Source organism: Pygocentrus nattereri, chromosome 2 (assembly GCF_015220715.1).
Source record: "Pygocentrus nattereri isolate fPygNat1 chromosome 2, fPygNat1.pri, whole genome shotgun sequence".
Taxonomy (NCBI): domain Eukaryota; kingdom Metazoa; phylum Chordata; class Actinopteri; order Characiformes; family Serrasalmidae; genus Pygocentrus; species Pygocentrus nattereri.
The window spans coordinates 41,318,283-41,339,957 of NC_051212.1; the positions used below are offsets into that span (position 1 = coordinate 41,318,283).

The 21,675-nt window shown below is 37.1% G+C and overlaps 1 gene segment (V, D, J or C); it reads left to right on the plus strand.

The window, feature by feature from the left end:
• The first annotated feature begins 14,605 nt into the window (after positions 1-14,605).
• On the plus strand, positions 14,606-16,762 carry LOC119261838. The segment is given in 2 exon segments: positions 14,606-14,640; positions 15,253-16,762. Coding segments are annotated over 2 exon segments (489 nt in total).
• The last annotated feature ends 4,913 nt before the right edge of the window (positions 16,763-21,675 follow it).

The window sequence follows — 21,675 nt, forward strand, 5'->3', positions numbered from 1 at the left end:
CTGTCTTTATCATCATGCTAGGTAAGTGTAATTAACCATATTCATATCTATGTGAACTATATTTTATAAATAAAACAAACAGGAAATCCTTGTGATTTCTTTATTTTTTCACAGGGAGCTGTGTTTCACAGTCAATAACACCACTGAAAAACATAATTCATGCTCATGAAGATGAGACAGTTACTCTCTCCTGCACGTTTGATGGTGATGTCTCCAGTCTCCAGTGGTATCATCAGTATCCTGGATCCAGATACCAGATGCCAGTGTATTTACTGATGACATTTCCAGGATCAGATTCTGTGAACTATGCAACCCCACGTTTTCCAAGACTGGATGCTAAAGAATATAACAAAACAGTGGATCTGATCATCTCCTCTGCTGCAGTGTCAGATTCTGCACTCTACTACTGTGCAGTGACGCCCACAGTGACAGCAAACCCAGCTACGCTGTACAAAAACTCACTGCAGGATGATACTTTACAGTTTGTATTGGGTTTCCTTTCCTATATTGCCCTTTATTGAATAAAATGAGAATTTTTACAGAAAAAATGTGGCTGATACATTTTTATGGTGTTCTAATGAAGAACAATATATCTAATGTTGTACATTCCATGTAATATTTGGTAACAAAGGTCAGGTTAACTTAGACATTCACTTCAAAATTCTGAAAATTACAGAATATGCACAAACTGAGACAACAGTTTGCTGACCTTCATACATCAGGCCAGTGTTATAAACAATAGCTACATGACTGAAAATACCCATAACTGCTTTGCCCTCACAATCAAGGAGGAGGATGATTAGAGAGGTTCACAGCTAGAGTTTTGCAGAAGATGGTAGTTTTCTTGAGTCGTCAAATCTCTGAAACTGTAAAGTACAAGTATGATTCTGTTTTCCCACAAATGTTTGGAGAAACTGTTATTATCTATTATCTAAGAACCTTTATTGTTGTTAATGTATTGTTGTTAATGTATGACCATTTCGTGTTTCATCAGGGTATAAATATGAGGTAACATACAGGTAAAATCCCTGTGTCATCCATGGGTAAACATCATGGGTAAAACCCAAGAGCTCTTGGCTCAAATGGGAGAAAAGCTGTTGAACTGCATACACTGCAGAATGGCTACAAAAACACAGGTCAGCAGTTGAAATGATCAGTAAGCACGGTCAGACCCATAGTAAAGAAGTTTCAAAAGCATGGAACAGTTGAAAATTTGCCAGGTAGTGGATGCATCTGCATATTGCCCCCATGCATAGTGAGTAGGGTACTTAGAGAGACAAAGAGAAGCCCAAAGATCACAGTTTCACAACTGCAAAGTTTACTTACAGCTTGGTGTTTCACCTTTTTAAAATCAACAGTGAGATACCACATCCATGACCAGAAATTTTGTGGAAGAGATCCATGAATGAAGCAATTCCTGAGACCAAGACACAAATCCAAGCATCTGAACTCTGCCAAGCAACATTGGAATCATGTGTTGTGGTCAAAAATTGAGCTTTCTGGCCATGCACACCATCATCATGATTGCCAAAAATGGGGACAGAGTACAAAGAACAGCTACTAAAATATGGTGGCGGCTCTTTGATGCTTTGAGGCTGTACTGCTTCAAGTGGTCCAGGGGCTCTTGTTAAGGTCAGTGGCACAATTCCATTGAATACTGGAACATTTTAACTGAAAATCTGTTGGCCTCTGCGAGAAGGCTGACACTGGGCTACGCTTGGGTCTTCCAAAAAGACAGTGACTTGAAGTTCTTGTCAAAATTGACAAAGAAATGGTTGGAGCAACACAAAATGTTTTGGCCCTCACATTCTCAGACTCCAGACCCAATTGAAGATCTATGGGCTCAACTGAAGAGGAACCAACTTTTTTTAAATCTGCAAAGATATTTTTCCACACCTCTAAAGTTTTACAGTCTCATGTTCACTATATTTTTTTAAAATATATTTAATAATATGTAGGACTTTGTCTTATCTGTAACCTGTTGAAAAGTTAATGACTTTACTATATTAATAGCCATTTTAACTCAGGCTTATTACATACTAAGGCTTACTATTCAATAACTACAGGGACTTCAATGCAAATGAGTTGACTTTTTCTTAGGTTATAGAAATGTGTGATAAAAATTTGGGCGTGCTGGTGGCCCTGGCCTAAGCTGTTAACTGGAAATTAAACCAATGAAATATGGTCTTTGCATTTTCAACATTGCTGAACAACAACTCTCAGAAAATGGGGACAATTGTGGTCAAGGAGGCGGAGCACAGCGACTGTAGTTTTTTTAGCTTGTTTTTTTTATTTTCTTCCATTGCCATGCTGTTAGTCTGGCACTAAACACAGAGGATCTCCCATCATGCTACTGTTTGCTCATTTTATTTTGATCCTGCTTGTAGGTGAGCGAGTATAAAACATGCATACTGCATTTGCTACATTTAAAAAAAAAAACTTTATACTTAATAACAACACATGCTCAATATTTTGTACCTCAAAAAAAATGTTTTTTGTACCACAAAAACAAACAAACAAACAAACAAAAAGAAGACAAATTCTGTCAAAGTGGTTTTAGATTTAAAGATCTTGCTTGTTTTCTTCCTCTTTTCCATCAGGTAGAGTTTATTCAATCAATCCAGTGGAAACTGAAAAGCAGGTTTCAGTGGGTGACAGTGTTTCCCTCTCCTGCAGCTACAGCAGCAGTGTGTACAGGCTTCACTGGTATCGCCAATTTCCTTCATCTAAACTGAACTTTCTCCTCTTTATATATGAATCAGGGGGTTTGAGTGATTCTATACCACCTTGGCTTCTCTGCTAAGGTTGAAAACAAAACAGTGGATCTATTGATTTCCTCTGCTGCAGTATCAGACTCTGCACTCTACTACTGTGCCATGGAGCCCACAGTGACAGCAAACCTATCTACACTGTACACAAACTCACTGTGTGATAAAGTGGAGTGTTTATTGTACTAGGTTCCCTGCCAGGTGATGCTCTTTTTCTCAGCCAAATACACAAATGTGCTTTATAAATTAGAGTTCAGACCACATTCACACATTATTTTGTGCCTATGGTGAGAAAATATGACAAATATCAATAAAATACAGAGATCTGTTCAGTGTTGGGCTGGAGTCCTGGGCTGCTTCTTTTAGGCATTTCTAGTAATTGCTCGACTTACAAGTTCAGCTTTAGTGTTCTGGCAAATGCCCTCAGTGGGGAATTAAAGGTTGACTCTATGAGCCCTAATACAAAGAAGAACAACTTATTTTGAGTATTGCTATGTATTGCAATTGACTCCTTGAACAGTTGTTTCCACTGGAAAAAGCCTAAAGACAACAGTAAGTTTACCTCCTCTTACAATAATATGTTCCTTTCAGTTCCTTAGACAAGAATTCCCTTTGGTTCATGTCCAATCACTATTAAGGTCATTTGGATCTCTTGTTTAAGAGCAAGCAGTGGAAGGGGATGAAGCTTATTAAGATGCACAGACTCATCCATGTTAATCTGAATTGTGTACTGTTTTAAGCATTTTTCACAGAACAAATGATCTGCCAATGGAAAAAGACATGATACAATGAACATCTAGTTTTTCAATTAGCCTCCTCCAAATTTGAAATCATCATAGTTAAGATTTCATTGCAAAACACGTATCACTGTTACAAAAAGATGTAATGATGGGAGTCTACCAGAAGAGGGCAGGTTTAATCTAGATTTGCTGGATTAAGGTGAGGAGGAAGCTGAAATGAGGGACCATCAACAACCATAGAAAGTCTGGGACTCTAGTTTAATTATTATATACTCAGATGGTGCTAGGAAATAGATAAGTTTCAACCACAGGTTTTTTTTTTATTTATTTATATATGTCTTTTTTTTTTTTTAAAGAAACAAGGATATGCTTCTACAAATAAAAAATATAACTTCTTTTGACAATACACAAATATATATATATATATATATACCTTTCAAAATGACAAAATCAATTTTTTAAGCCAAAGGACATAAGATATAATCTTCCAGTTTAAAATTTCCAGAACACAGTATGTCCTGCTTTCAACATCAAAAGTGGAAAGGTATAACATTAGCTAAGAGTAGGGCTCAGGTGTAGGTGGCTGCCTGCAGAGGAAGATTAAGGGCTCTACCACCTTATAAGTTAGGTGTCACTCCAAACACACACACACACACACACACACACACAATCAAATCACACAAAGTGAAGCAAAAAAAAGGGGGAAAAATCACAGTTACTCAACTAAAAAAAAAACCCAGTGCAATGATGAGCCATCTAAGCTCCAGCCACCCGCTGCACCACCTGGCCTAGCCCAATCTGAAAAAAAAGAAGAGAAAAGAAGTATTAAAAAAATAATTTAATAATCCAACTAGATAAACTTATATGATTCATACACAACCTCAAGATGAAACAAGACTTATATGAACTTGAACCTACCTCTTGTAGGATAAGATTAGAGCCTACCCAATAAAGAAGAAAGGAGTAAAACTTCACTACTCAATGACTGCAACAGACTTCCATTTAACAATTACCCTTATGATGGGACCCTTATTCAAATGGAACAGCAGCTCTGAACCCTCAATCAGTGATATACTGCATAACCATGCAGGCCCTCACCAAAAAGCAGCCAACCAATCTAGGGTCAAGTATAGGCCCACCAGAAAAAACACCTCTCGTAGGATAAGATTAGGGCCTACCCAATAAAGAGGAAAGGAGTAACACCTCACTACTCAATGGCTTAGGGTGTCCACAGCACCAACAAAAATGCAGAGAGATTCAACTGCTGTCTTAGCTGGACACAACAAACAGCTTCAAAGCCCAACAAAGAAATGTCATTCACGGACTCGTACACCTGCGACCTGCAATTACTACAGGGAGAACTATGGGAAATGGGAAGACTACTACAATAAAAGCACTCAATGGAATATTGCACCCATCATAAAAAAAGGCATCCAAATACTTTGTCCTGCCACATTAACATGACAGGGTTACCTGAGTCAAGTGAAAAGTAAATCATTTGTTAATTTCAGAAGAGCTGACTCTGTGCTATGATTCACTTAAAAATGAAAACAACTAAGAAAAGACCGCTTTTTCTAAAAGGTTAGTTTTTTTTTTTATTATTATTCTTTTTGTATAATCCTCACCATTCAGAAAATGGGATACACTGTGGTCTAGGAGGTGGAGCACACTGACACTTTTGTAGATGCTTTCTTCCTGAATTTAACATGTTTCATTAAGGTCTTAGTCTGCCACTAAACTCAGAGGATCTCCCATCATGCTGCCATTTGCACGTTTTATTTTGATAGTGCTTGTAGGTGAGTATGAAATATGCATAGTACATTTGATAGGTCTTTAGAAAACTTTATACCACCACATACTTAACATTTTACACCTCAAAAACTATAAATGAATAGCAAAAGAAAGTTGGTATAATCAGTTACAGTGGTTTTAGATTTCAAGTCCTGGCTTGGTTGTAAAATAATTTTCTCTTTTATATCAGGTGGGGTTTATTCCATTGATCCATTGGAAACTGAAAAGCAGGTTTCAGTGGGTGACAGAGTTTCCCTCTCCTGCAGATACAGCACCAGCAATGTTTACTTTTATTGGTATCGCCAGTATCCCTCATCTAAACTGGACCTTCTCCTGTATATGCATGAAAGAGGGAGTGTGAGTGGTTCTCCACCACCTGGCTTCTCTGCTAAGGTTCAGAACAAAATAGTGAATCTGGAGATCTCCTCTGCTAAATTATCAGACTCTGCACTCTACTACTGTGCTTGGAGGCCCACAATAACAAGAAACCTAGCAACGCTGTACAAAAACTGACTGTGTGATGAGGTGATGTGGTTTTGTATTGGGTTTCCTGACAGGTGTTGCTCTCTTACTCAGCCAAATCCACAAGAAAATGTGGTTGATAAGTTTGAGTTCCGGAGTTCATCATCAACTTTCTTTTGTACTGAGAGCAATCTATAAGCTTTGGTAGAAAGCACTTCTTTTTGAGCTCATTTACACCTGGTCACTTCATGCATGTTGAGTATTCGGATAAGGCTACACATAAAATGCAAGTGTAAACAAACCCAGGAGACATTTAAAACACATTCAAATCTGTGTGATAAAACTTTGGGCCCACAATGTATTAGACAGTGTCCTCACTGAGAATCCTCCAGCACACTCACACACCACCACTATAACGTTTCCTCCTCAACCCAATTATATGTAATAGAGATTTCAGTGAGGAGCTTTTTTCATTTATCTCAATTTAGCCCACATGCAATGATCAAAATCTGCCAGAGGAGGGCAGGGTTAATCTACATTTGCTGGAATGAGGCAAGAATGTGCAAGTTGAAGTGAGCAAAGTTACACAACTTATAGAAAACACGAGACTGTAGTTTAATCGTGGCAATCCCAGCATTCTGGCTTCTGTTTCTCATTTTAAATGATACTGAGTGGCAATAAAGCCTTTATACAGTACTACTGTTGAATACAACACTAAGTCATGAATATGAAAAAATGGGTTATAAGTTTTCTCCCACATATACATCTGATTCAGAAAGCTGTAATAATGTGACTCTGTTAGTAAATATTCATTCACCACATGTTTGAGGATTGTGCGTCCATTGACACACTACAGATGTACGCCAAGGTAGAAACACCTGCAGTCAAATGTCGAGTTTTGTTGATTTTCTCAGCAAATATAAATGACCAGATATATAAATATATTTTTGCAAAATGTATGATTTTCCTCCCAGTATGCTAAATTCAGCTAAAACAGTAATCATGCATTCATATTTGCAGAGGTATTCTCTTTAGCAGTGGTGGACAGTAACTAAGTAAATGTAATTAGTTACTGTACTTAAGTAGTTTTTTCGTGTATCTGCACTTTTTTAAGTATTTCCATTTTGGGCGACTTTTTATTTTCACTCCACTACATTTCAAAGTCAAATATCTGACTTTTTACTGCACTACATTTTGAGAAATCTGTTGTCCCTTTTGGTTTTTGTGTGTATAAAAATGTAACATGTCAAAACAAAAGAAGTACAAAGCCAGAACACCAATCAGGGCACATCGGTCACTTTGTTCTGAGCTTGTTTTGACCTGTTGGTCATACCAACCCAGTCCAACCACACGGTTCAACATCAGCGCAGCAGCGTAAAAACTTTGGGAGCACATACGTCGACCTAAATGATGGAACTAACCTAACTTTGTGTAAATAGACCACAATATAGAAATATGTACACATATGCAGTCGTGACTGGCACGTTTCTTTTTTTCTGAATTCATACAAACACTTTCATTTTATAGTAAATTAGTTTCGGTTAGTTTATGTTTATGAACAGAGACCTACAGATCAATATAGTAAAGGAAAACTTCTTTGTGATCCTGAGTTTAAAGCAAGTTTTTATTCAACTTGTAACTAATTTACAAAGTAACCTTAAACTGAACTTTGCTTGTTTGTAAAAGTGATTTCAGAGACGCTCGGTTCTCCCTGATGGAAACTGTTTGCCTTCAGTTTTTTGTGCTTATGATCATTTTAATAGACGTCAGTGTCACTAATTAATGATATTCTATTAAACGACTGGTTTACAAAGAGAGACACTGGAGGATTTTCACCTAAAATGAGTTCAGGAAGCTAGTCTTGTTATAAAAATGATAACAGGACATTAAAGTCATGATTAATCTTTTAGTACTTTTACTTTCAATACTTAAGTACATTTGAAGCCAAATACTTTAGTACATTTACTGAAGTTGAGGTCTAGAGTAAGGACTTCTACTTTTACTGGAGTAATATTTTACCCTGGGTATCTCTACTTTAACTCAAGTACATGATTTGTGTACTTCATCCAGCTCTGCTCTTTAGAGTGTGTGGTAACTTATTTTCCTTTAGAAAATCGACAAAACATGCACTTTGACTTTAAACTTTTACATATGACTGTATATCTGCACCGTTGATTAAGTTCACATCTATTTAAAACACATTTGAATCATTACCACAAATTCGTGGCGGGATTTAAACAGCATAGAAAACCACACACACTAGCTGCCCCTAGTTGCTCTAACATTAATAAATACATATTTTCTGTGAGTTCCTTTAACATTTTGTGCAATTCTTCCTCAAATCAATACATAATAAAGGGGTTGTTATGTATTTCTTGGTATGTGCCCCACAAACTGCAGATTCGTAAATAACACAAGGACAGAATGTGTTTTATTTGCTACTGAAACTGACACAAAAAGCTTTATACATCTGGAAGATTAGTGAACTGTGTTGTTCTCCTGATCTGCCTCCCTCTGTTTTTATAACAGATCCACTGACAAATGTAGGAGGAGTCTTTACATGCTTGAACAGCAGCACCACATCTCTCCTCACTGTCTGAACACTGGAACCACCATGATGTTTCTGTGCTCTCTGACTGTCTTTATGATCATACTAGGTAAGTGTGGATATTAATATTTTTTGTTTCTTTGTGGTGATGTGTCTGACTGAATTTGTGATAAATTAGGGTGGAGAGCAATGTATATGTCATACAACACTGATGCAAATTATGATTTCTTTTTCCTCACAGAAAATTGTTCTGCACAGTCAGTAGCACCACTGGACAACAAAACACAGGTTCATGCAGTTGAAGATGAGATAGTTACTCTCTCCTGCAGGTATGAGGGTAGAGCAGACAATCTGCAGTGGTTTCATCAGTATCCTGGATCCAGACCAGAGTTCTTGCTGCTGAAATATCCAGGAGCAGGTGGTGTAGTCCCTGCAGACCCTCCTTTCCCACGACTGGATGCTACACTGCATAAAGATATAGTAAATCTCTCAATTTCCTCTGCTGCAGTATCAGACTCTGCGCTCTACTACTGTGCTCTGAGGCCCACAGAGACAGGAAACCAAGCTACACTGTACAAAAACTCACTGCAGGAAAATGCTTTGGGTCTTTTTTTCATTGGATCTCTTGTCAGGTGTTACTGTAGCTATTTATATTGTGTACACTTTATATAGAGTTTCCACTTCCCTTAGACGTCGATGTTCAGCCAAGACATGTCTGGAGTCCAAATTTAGTTCTTTGGTTTAGAACAGGAGCTGTCAAGCTTTAAGTTACCACTTAAACTATAACTCAAGAATAACTCATTAAAGGACTGATCTAGAATCAGGTTCCTCTGTATTATGATGGTCATTGTCAAAAATCCTGACTGTAGATAAGCACCTACTGTCTAAAATATCAATATATTTTCTTAGTAATATAACTGAATGAAATATATATATATATATATATATATATATATATATAGCAGCGAGGGCGGCACGGTGGCGTGGTGGGTAGCGCTGTCGCCTCACAGCAAGGAGGGCCTGGGTTCGATTCCCCAGCCGGGCGACCAGGGTCTTCTCTGTGTGGAGTTTGCATGTTCTCCCCGTGTCTGCGTGGGTTTCCTCCAGGTTCTCTGGTTTCCTCCCACAGTCCAAAGACATGCAGTCAGGCCAATTGGACATGCTAAATTGCCCCTGGGTGTGAGTGACTGTCTGTGTCTGCCCTGCGATGGACTGGCGACCTGTCCAGGGTGTATCCTGCCTTCCGCCCGAAGACTGCTGGGATAGGCTCCAGCGCGACCCTGGCGGAGAAGCGGCTTAGAAAATGGATGGATGGATATATAGTAAAGAAGTACAAGTTTTCACCTCCTGTCATATTAAAACCTATGTAGTATTGTTTAATAAGGTATGAGGCTTCAATAAATAATAAACATACATATATTTTAACTGTATCATGATGTCCTGCATTATGGCATCATAGTCATTACTACACAGACGTGTTTTTAACTGTACTTTCTAGCACTGCACTATGACTTCATAGTCATTACTACACAGACGTGTTTTTAACAGTACTTTGAAGCACTGCATTATGACATCACAGTCATTACTACGCATACATGTTTTTAACTGTACATTGAAGCACTGCACTATAACTTCATAGTTATTACTACACAGCCATATTTTTAACTGTACCGTGATGTCCTGCATCATGACATCATAGTCATTACTACACAGACAAGTTTTTAACTGTACTTTGAAGCCCTACACTAGGACATCATAGTCATTACTACACAGACATGTTTTTAACTGTACATTCTAGCACTGCACTATGACTTCATAGTCATAACTACACAGACATGTTTTTAACTGTACTTTGAAGCCCTGAACTAGGACATCATTGTTATTACTACACAGACGTGTTTTTAACTGTATCGTGATGTCCTGCATTATGACATCATAGTCATTACTACACAGACAGGTTTTAACTGTACATTGAAGCCCTGCACTATTACATCATAGTCATTACTGCACAGGCATGTTTTTAACTGTACTTTCTAGCACTGCACTATGACTTCATAGTCATAACTACACAGACGTGTTTTTAACTGTACTTTGAAGCCCTGCACTAGGACATCATAGTCATTACTACACAGACGTGTTTTTAACTGTACTTTGAAGCACTGCATTATGACATCACAGTCATTACTACGCATACATGTTTTTAACTGTACATTGAAGCACTGCACTATAACTTCATAGTTATTACTACACAGCCATATTTTTAACTGTACCGTGATGTCCTGCATCATGACATCATAGTCATTACTACACAGACAAGTTTTTAACTGTACTTTGAAGCCCTACACTAGGACATCATAGTCATTACTACACAGACATGTTTTAACTGTACTTTGAAGGCCTGAATTATGACATCATAGCCATTAATACACAGACATGTTTTAACTGTACTTTGATGTCCTGCATTATGACACCATAGTCATTAATCACAGTCACCTTGTGGAATATTCACACGTATCCACAGGAGCTTTAGGTGTTGCTCTGTTTGCCAGCCAGTCACTGCATTATCAGAAGAAATGAGATCAGAGCTGAGATGTGTGAGTCTTATTGTGAACTAAAAGTGGCTGGAGCTACAAGTGGTAAGACACAGTACACAATAATAGAGAGACAACACTGCTATTAATTTCTAATTTGATAAGTCATATGCAGGCATGAGCCATTCTTTTGGAGTCATTTTCAGGTTGGACGTATCATTTACAAGTTCAGTTTCAACTTTCTGACAGATTTCCTCAATGTGTAATTTTTTGACTCTACACTTAAGCCCAAAAGTTAAAACTTATATTCTAATTTATGTTTCTCAATAATATTCAACAAACCTAAATGAATTAAATACCATTTAATTTAAGTGCATGTAGACTTTATGCAATTCTTTTACATACCATTCATCCATTCATCCATTTTCTAAGCCGCTTCTCCCTCAGGGTCGCAGGGGGGTGGGATGTTGGAGCCTATCGAGCGGAAGGCAGGATACACCCTGGACAGGTCATGAAGTCCATCGCAGGGCAGACAGAAAATGGATGGATGGATGAATGGTATGTTTCTTCTTTTACATACCATTCATGTATTTCTAATTAATATTACCTTCAGAATTCACAGCACAATTACTTAGACTGTGTAAATGTAATAAATGATAATACATGCTAAATTCACAAACATTTATTGTAGTCCAAACTGCAAACTGCTTAAATAGTATTTGCTGAGTCACATTACAAGACCCATGTTTATATATTTCAGCTGTGATCAAATCCCCTGGATTTGAATTTCTATTCACTGGCAACTGAATTACTAATTAAAGCAAAAGTTTTATGTGCACAATATACCTATTGAGGTGCAGCTCTCATGCTAACGCTATTGAATATTAATAGAATTATTGAATATTAATGGAATTCATCTTTATATACTGCTTCACAATAAATCACTGCCATTGTTTATTTAATCTACCTTTTGTACCGGTTAACATGACAGCAGGCCTAGTAAGGTTCGCTGGTGTTTATCTAGAGTATCTCTCAAAATAAGCCAAATGAAACATTAATATATGATCAAAAACAGTAAAAACTAAACGGAAGTACCAGCCTTGTGACCAGATCTGAGCTGATAGTACGTCACTGGGGTGCCCTTGAGCAAGACACCTAACCCCCAACTACTCCCCGAGTGCTGCGGATAGGGCTGCCCACCGCTCTGGGCAAGTGTGTTCACTTCACTGCCCCCTAGTGTGTGTCTTCACTAGTGTGTATGTGGTGTTTCACATCACAGATGGGTTAGATTGCGGAAGTGAAATATCCCTGTTGTGGGACTAATAAGGGTCTCTTGAAAAGAGTCATTTCATGTCCACCATGACAGCTGAAGCAATTTCCTGATTGATGATGTGTTTCCTGTTACTATTGCACATGCAATAGTCTCCTAATAAGATTTAGTGGTACAATCTAAGTCTTATTCAATTCCATTAACTCATTTTTTTTATTTATCCAAATTGGGTTGCTTCTAATATATATAAATAAGTAAAGTACATTTTTATGTTTTTTTTTTATGTAAAATATTTGCTTAATGTTTATGATGGCCATAAATAGTTTTTTTTTTGAGTGTGCCAGTCCTAATGCAAAGAGCAGTAACTTAATTCAAGCACTGCCATGTATTGCAAATGACTACTTGAGGAGCCATCTAATCTCTACTACAAACAGTTTGTCTTAAAATAATATGGTCATTTCAGCTCCATCTATAAACTCTCTCTGGTTTATCTTACATTACTGCCAATGTCAGTTGGGTCTCTCATCCAAGAACAACGGGCAGAAAAAGAGGATGAAGCTTTATATTTTGTTAAGCTACATATATGAGCCCATGTACATTTACATTGTGCAATGACCTTTTCATCCAATTGTACAATAAGTACAATTAACATGACAAGCTGAACTATGTGCCAATACAATAAAACGCTTCACTGACATGAAGAAATAGTTTGAATAATAAGATTATATTATTACAACAATCTCATAATGAGTAAAATTAGATACATTGACCCAGTTTAGGATATATTCATTTGTCACCTCCTGTAGCTGTGATTTTATTGCAGAACAGTTAGCGCTGATTAACACCTGGGTGTAATGATGGACATCTACCAGAGGAGGGCAGATTGGCTGGATTCAGTTTAGTTATGCTTTTGTAAGACGACGTTAAAGGAAAGGATGGAAATATGTATTCAGACAACACCATCCACCACATAATGTGCTCACAGTAGCTTTGTTTCCACTGTAGAGCCAACTGGTTCACAGGGCTGTACTGTGTTAGACTCATGAGACCCATTGTGGTTCCCTTTTCCAGCTGCTGTGCTGCTAAATCAGAAGAGACTTAGGAGAACCAGGAGTGGCTCATCAATGGCTAACAGGCTAAATGCTACAGAATATGTTAGATTCCAGCTTCTCAGAAATTTTGAAGAGTATGATGCGCATTCCTCTTCAACACACATCCAAAACTCTGCTTGAATATTGATTATTTTGTGAAATAATTGAAAATGTGAAATCAAACTAATCAGCACTGAGACAAACAGTAACACAAACATGTAATGATGGACGTCTACCAAAAGAGGGCAGATCCAGTCTAGATTTGCTGGATTGAGGTGAGTTATGCATTTGCAAGTGGAAGCTGAAATCAAGGACCATGTAAAACAATAATATAAAAATCTGAGACTATTGTTTTAATGTGCATACTTAAATGGTCTTTGGCTTCTATTTCTCCGTTTAATATGTTCAGCACATACTGACACATTTATCAACATCTTTAAAAGGTCAGTCCAGTCAGACCAGAACAAAGTTCCACAACAGTCTGACTTTGCAGAGTGTCTATGCAAATAAACTGCATGGATCTACAAAATTCTAATCTGGATCAGAGGCATAACTTGTACAGTCATAGGACATCATATATACATTACTCTTTAAACTTCCATACTCACAAAGTAAAGAGAGGACAAAGTGAAACAAGGGAACCACAACCATTCATAACTGGTAGCACTTTTTCTGTATCCTATGTGTATGAGCATCTATAAACATGTTCATACCATGTTATAATTCATTCATAATTAATCATCTACATGGTTATAAGATGACATTTGAAGCTTGTAAGACATGCTTTAATTTACATGTGGCAGAGTTTCAGTGAATTACTCAGTAATTACTCTTCAACGTAAAGCCTCACTCAAAATATTGCAGCAGACTTTAGTATAAACTATGCCGCAGTTTGCTTAGAACTGGCAAATACAACTTACAAGCTCTTATTTTGTAGTTATCATATCCTATGTCTGTAAATAACAATATATACCCATAATAACAGGCATGTTCTGTTTATCAATAGGCAGGTTTTTAGCCATGTTGCACTCTAGAAGCTGGGAGCTCCTTTGATGAAATAAAACATGGTATGAACAGAATATATTTAGATTTTATTTAGGTTAACATTAATAACACATAATGAACATGGATATGAAATGATACATTTTTATAAATATATATAGCCATGTTTATTGTCTTATGAATAAATTACAATTGGTTATGATTACAATATGTTATCTGTTCATAGGTTCCCCTAGACATGTTATTCATAGTGTAACCAAAAGGTACTGTGTTCTTCTCCTGATCTGCATTCCTCTGTTCTTCTAACAGATCCCCTGATAAATGTAGGAGGAGTCTTTACATGCTTGAACAGTAGCACCAAGTCTCTCCTCATTATCTGAACACTGGAACCACCATGATGTTTCTGTGCTCTCTGACTGTCTTCGTCATCATGATAGGTAAGTGTTATTAGTTATATTTATTTCTATGTCGAATACATTTTTCTGTTTTTGATTTTGTGGTGATACGTATGTACTAAACTGTCACTGTGGTAGACCCCTCAAGAGGCATCATCAATAACTTTAGACAGGGAACACAATTGTATTATATTCCATTGAAATTAAATTTAAATTCCAGGCACCTTCTTTGTATGGTTTTGTTCTAAAACATTAGCTTATGGAAAGGTAAAAATACACATCTTTCACCTGAGATAAGTGTATTTAAAGAGCACAGTTGGACATTAAAATTATTGTTGTACCTTTGAGGATATATTTACACTGTTTGTACCTTGATGAACGATGTACAGGTTGCATTAAGGTGGCTTTAAATTAACGTATTCCAAACATTGCCTCCAAATGAATGAAGTATGTTACATAACCATAATATGAGTTTCATCTGATGTGAAATATTTCATTTGTATGGACCTCATGTACACATTTTATGCAGGGTATCATTTTTCTAACAGTGTATAGTGTATCAGTGATAAGTTGTTTGAATGGAAATGATACTTTTAAAATAAATTTGCAGAAGACAGAATGCAAAGTTTTTGTGATTTTTTTCTTTCTTCACAGTGAACTGCGCTTCACAGTCAATAGCACCACTGGATAACAAAACACAGGTTCATGCTCTTGAAGACGAGAGAGTTATTCTCTCCTGCACGTATAATGGTAGAGTGACTAATCTGCAGTGGTTTCGTCAGTATCCTGGATCCAGACCAGAGTTTTTGCTGCTGAAATATCCAGGAGCAAGTGGTGTAATCCCTGCAGACCCTCCTTTCCCTCGACTGGATGCCAAAGTGAATGGAAGTACAGTGGATCTGTTGATCTCCTCTGCTGCAGTATCAGACTCTGCACTCTACTACTGTGCTCTGCAGCCCACAGTGACAGGAAACCCAGCTACACTGTACAAAAACTTACTGCAGGAGGATGCTTTGCATTTGGTAATAGGTCTGAAGATGTTGCACTTGTTAATGCAGTTGTGTGTGATTGTGGTAAAAGGCAACCATGCACAGCATGAGTACACTCTAAAAAGAGAAAGATCTCATGCTCTTTAAGATTCTTTTGAGTATTTTGAAGGTGAAAATGAACAATTAAAAAATTGGAAGTTTATATTTTTTTTCTTTGAAATTAAACTGAATGAAAATAGAGGTGTTTTGGTGGTTGGTGTAGCGTAGTGGATAACACCTTTTCCTTCGACGCTGGAGACGGGTTCAGTCCCCCACCTGAGCAAGCACACTACACTATACCAATAAGAGTCCCTGGGCAAGACTCCTAACACTACCTTTGCCTACTTATGTAAAAAATGATCAAATTGTAAGTTGCTCTGGATAAGAGTGTCTGCCAAATGCACTAAATGTTTTGCATCATTAGAGTAAACAACGAATATTATAAAAATAATCCAGAAGTACAGTAAAGTACAAGTATATAAGAGTCATACTGAAACCCATACAGTAGTGTTTACAAGTGATTTCTTATAAAAGTATCATTGGATCTTCTGCTTCTTTGTCTCTGTGTGACTTGACACATTCATGTATTTTAGCTTGATGTCCAGCAGTATGACATCAAAGTCAAGTGACTTTGTAGAAAATTCTTTCATCTCCACAGAAGCTTTAGGTGTTGCTCTGTTTGCCAGCCAATCAATGCATGATCAGATGAAATAAGATCAGAGTTGAGCTTCATGAGCTTCATTGTGAACTAGGAGTGGGTGGAGCTACAAGTGTTAAGATACAGATCATACAACATCAGAGAGTCAACACAGCTATTAATGTCTGATGCTGGAGACCTGAACTGTCACTCAGAACAATCATGCTGCTCTTCATCTCTGTTTTCATCATTGCTTTCAGGTATATACACACAGCATTGCAAGGGATTGAACTTAAAGAAGAGCATACAATCTATCTATGTCTTTAAATATCTAAATATTATATTTTTTCTGTCATGTAGAAAACATACAGTACTGTATGAAAGTTTTAGGCATGTAAGCAAATTTTTAAACAATTTACCTCAGCAATGAGTTTATCACAATATACATTAGAATAAAGGCATACTCATAATTCAAGTAAGCATAAAAACAATAAAAAGTAACAGGAATTTCTTGGGTCAATATTTTTCCTTGACACCTTCACAGCCACCAGACATGAGTACAATTTAATGAAGCACTGATTGGTCAAACCAGGAGCTGCTTTTAACTATATATAATACTGTAATACTGGGCTCCCTCGGGGAGAGTTTTGAAAATGGTTAAACAAACACTAACATCCAGAAAATCACTATTCATTATATATATATAATTATTAATTAATATTCTATAGATTTTGTTTATTCAAATATTAACAATTTTCTCAGCACAACTCAACACAAACTACACAAACAAATAGATTTTGAAAATGTGCCTTGGGTACTTAAGACATCTCCATATTTGTTGTTTATTTTTTTCTTTTGTTGCATTGTTTCAACATTCCAGTTACACTTTGTCATGTGAACATTTTATTTTGAACATACCAATAGAAATGCTCCAAAATTTCATGGAAAAAAATATTAATGTTAATATTTCATTAATATCTATTATAAGTTAAGAATGTTTTTTCCTTCTCCTGTAAAGTTATTATTTTTGGAGATCAAAGATATTTTGACAGCAAGAATATACTGCTGTGATATCTTTACAGGTAAGACTGTCAACATGAGTGAAGGCAGCAGAACCACACTGTCCATATGATGATTCAGCTTACAGTCTCCACTGGTATCAGCAAAAGTCTGGATCAAGACCAGAGTTTTTGGGGTCAATCCACTGAATGTATCATTAAGGCTGAAACACCTCGTGCATGACTGTCTATCATACTTCATAAACTGCTATGGAAGTGAGTCTGGAGATCTCCTCTGCTGCAGTATCATACTCTTCTGTTGTGCCCTGCAGTCCAGTTACAAGAAACTAAGCTACACTACGTTAAACATTTTATATGACTCCCAATCAATTTTACCACCTTTTTCAGAAGTGGGAGCTTTTATATTTAGACTTTCAGCTTCCTCAACCTTCATGCTCTCTGCTTGGGAGAGCAAGCATCATCTTGCTGAAGCTCATACTGGTTTACAAATGAACATCTGCAAAGCCTCCTTAAATGCCCCTTAATGTCCCATTCTTTCATTATCAAAGATTAAATACAGACATTTCTGTCTCTGCCTTCTTGAAGAATGTTCTGATGCAATGCATAGACATGCATCTACAACATGAAAATAAACATCAAGGTGAATTTGCAATGATTATTTACAATTAACTTGACATCTAAACTATATCTAGCACATAATACTGTGTTAGATATAATCATAATCACATAATCTCTCATGCCTATTGTGCTTAAAGCCTTTTCAGGCCAGGCTCTTCAATGAAATAATGGGTAAGAAGTTTTTTTAATGCCATTATTAGTAAAATGTTTTAGGTCAAAATGACACTTCAATATAATACTACAGTCATAAAATCAAGTTACCCCCAAAGTCAGAAGGAAACTGATTTATTGACATATTTGCATTTGAATGGACTGTTTCTCATGCAAGTGGATCATTTTCTATCTAATCTTCTCTGACAAATCCCATGAAAAATTAATAACTTATTTGTACCTTGACAATGGCCATATTAAGTGGAAAATAATAAGTGAACGGACTTTTGAATATTACTGTATAACATCATCAATGCTTTGAAAATGAGGGCAAGTTGCAGTTGAGGAGGTGGAGCACAATGACCTAACTGTAATTTTCCTTCAATGCCATGTTTTCAGTCACTGAACACAGAGGATCTCCCATCATGCTGACATTTGCTAATTTTGTTTTGATACTGCTTGTAGGTATGTATGTAATACACATCTACATATATACTTTATACGATCACATACTTAACAGTTTACACCTCAAAAACAAAATAGCAAAATAAACTCTGTGTACCTGGTTACAGTGGTTTTAGATTTAGAGTCTCGGCTTAATTTTAAAATGTTTTTTCTCTTTTATATCAGAGTTTATTCGATCAGTCCATTGGAAACTGAAAAGCAGGTTTCAGTTTGTGACACTGTAACCCTCTCCTGCCATTACAGCAGAGGCAATGTGTACTGGTTTTATTGGTATCACCAATATCCCTCATCTAAACTGGACTACCTACTGAATATAACTATATCAGGGGATTTGAGTGACCCTCTACCACAGAATATGATGCACATTCCACTTCACCACATAATCCATTTTGATCTCCAAAGCTTTTTTCAACACATCTTTGAACCAGCTGAAGACAGCTGTGCATAGTGCTTGCAGACATCTGCTTAAATGCTTGAATTCTGTGTCAAACTGACATGGAGTATTTCACACAATGGTTTACATTTGAGGACTGTGTTTAAGCCACTGAAACAACCAGTAACACACAGACATGTGATGAGAGAAATGTACCAGAAGAGGGCAGGTTTAATCTAGATTTGCTGAATTGAGTTCAGTGCATAGGGATTAGAGAATCGTGTTATTCTCCTGATCTACATTCCTCTGTGTTTATAACAGATCCGCTGACAAATGTAGTTTGTATCTCTCTTCATGAGAATACACAGACAAATAGGGTTGATACATGAGTTATTGTAAATGGAGTATTAATATGTTTTGACAAATGTTAATAGAAGCAGAAAGCAACTGGAGTAGTATCAAAACACAGTGCTGAAAGTTTGTGAATGCTCTAGCATTTTGTGAATTTCCATATAAATGTGACCTAAAATATCATCAGAACTTCATTTGAGTCATAACAGTGGTAACAGATAGCATAATCAAACAGATAACACAAACAATGAAGATGTTTTTTATTCAGTTTTTGAACAAAGTAACCCAACATGCAATGCTTTTGGCATAAGTATGTGATCCTCTGCTTCCAGTAAGTCGTGTGACTCATTTGAGCAGCAATGTCTTCAACCAAACTGTTCTGTTAATGTTGATTAGCCCTGCACATTGACTTGGAGGAATCTTGACCTATTTTCACTTACATAACTGTTTGAACTTGGTTATGTTGGACTTTTTGCATGAATACCATACCTGAGGTTCTCCCCTAATATTTCTATTGGATTAGGGAGTGGACTTTCACAAAGCTGTTCCAAAATGGACAAAAACTAACACCAGCTGGCCGCCACCTCTGGCCTTCAGATGGCCCTGCATTTAAAACAGACATAATTCTGGAGTTGAAATCACAAAAACACTTTCAAAAACCATTGTCTGTGAACACAGTCTGCTTTTTAAAATAGACTTTATTAAAGATACTAAAGACATAATATCAAACACAGTTTGCCACTGCAACCACAAAGCAACTTCAGCTTCAACCATGAGTAGAAACCATATGTAAACAGGATACAGAAACACAGCCACCTTCTCTGGGCCTGAGCTCATTTAAGCTGGACTAAAGTGAAGTGAAAAAGTCCTGACTGGTGAATCAAAATTTGAAATTCTTTTTGGAAATCAGAGACGCTGCGTCCTCCAGGCTAAAGAGGAGCGGGTCCATCCAGCTTGTTATCTGCACACAGTTCGAAAGCCAGCATCTGTGATGGTATGGGGGTGCATTAGTGCACATGGCACGGATGACTTACACATCTGTATCTGATATATACAGCTTTTGGAGTAACATATGCTTTCTATTCCAGCAAGATGCCAAACCCACAATCTGCATGTATTACAATTGTATGGCTCTATAGTAAAAGAGTCCGGGTGCTTAACTGACCTGCCTACAGTCCAGACCTGTCATCCATGTCACCAACATTTGGTGACATTATGAAACAAAATATATGACAAAGGAGACCCTGAACTGTTGAGTAGCTGAAATACTGTATCAAGCAAGAATGGGAAAATAGTTATCTTTCAAAACTATAGCAGTTGGTCTCCTCAGTTGCCAAATGCTTAAAGATGGGTGAGAAAAGAAGAGGTGATGCAACACAGTGACAAACATGCCCCCGTCCCAACTTTTTTTGAGATGTGTTGCTGCCATCAATTCAAATTGGGCATATATTTTTCAAAAAAACAAAAAATATTCTCAGTTTCAACATATGATATGTTGTCTTTGTACTTCTTCTTCTTCTTCTTCTTCTTCTTCTTCTTCTTCTTCTTCTTCTTTTTCTTCTTCTTCTTCTTCTTCTTCTTCTTCTTCTTCTTCTTCTTCTTCTTCTTCTTTCAGCTGCTCCCTTTAGGGGTCGCCACAGTGGATCATCTGCCTCCATCTTGCCCTATCCATTGCCTCCTCTACTTTCACACCAACCATCTCCACGTCCACCTTCACTACATCCATAAACCTTCTCTGAGGTCTACCTCTTCTCCTTCTACCTGGCAGCTCCATCTCCAACATTCTTTGCCCAATATATCCACTATTCCTCCTCAACACATGTCCAAACCATCTCAACCTGGCCTCTCTGGCTTTATCTCCAAACTATATGTTGTCTTTGTACTAATTTCAATTAAATAGAGAGTTTAAATGATTTGCACATAATTGCATTCTGCTTTTATTCACACTACGCACAGTGGCCAAACTTTTTTGGAAACAGGGTTTTATATCCTAAATTAAGATCTGATCTCATTTTAGATCAAACGTATGCAGACAATGTTAGCAAAGTGGGCAGCTTCAACTGTTTCTCATGAAGGACTCAGCATTTACTGGGTGCTCCTTTTCCAAGCATGACTGATGCTCTTTTAATATTTCCCCCAGCAATATTGCTATTCCAACTGTATTGGAATGAGTTGCAGGCATGAGTTTCAGGATTGATGTCTATTAACTAAATACCATGTAGCTGATAAGATCAAACATTAAATTGTCTTTGTCTTGTCTTTGTACTGTTTTCATCAAATACTGGTCAAAGTGTTACAACCAATGAACAGGTGTGGCATACAAAATTTCAGAGCACACTCTCAGAATAACGGTAAAGAAGGTAAGAAAGAAGGCAGCACTCACTCAAAAAGAGCTTCAGGATGACCTGAAAGCAGCAGGAATGACAGTTACATTGA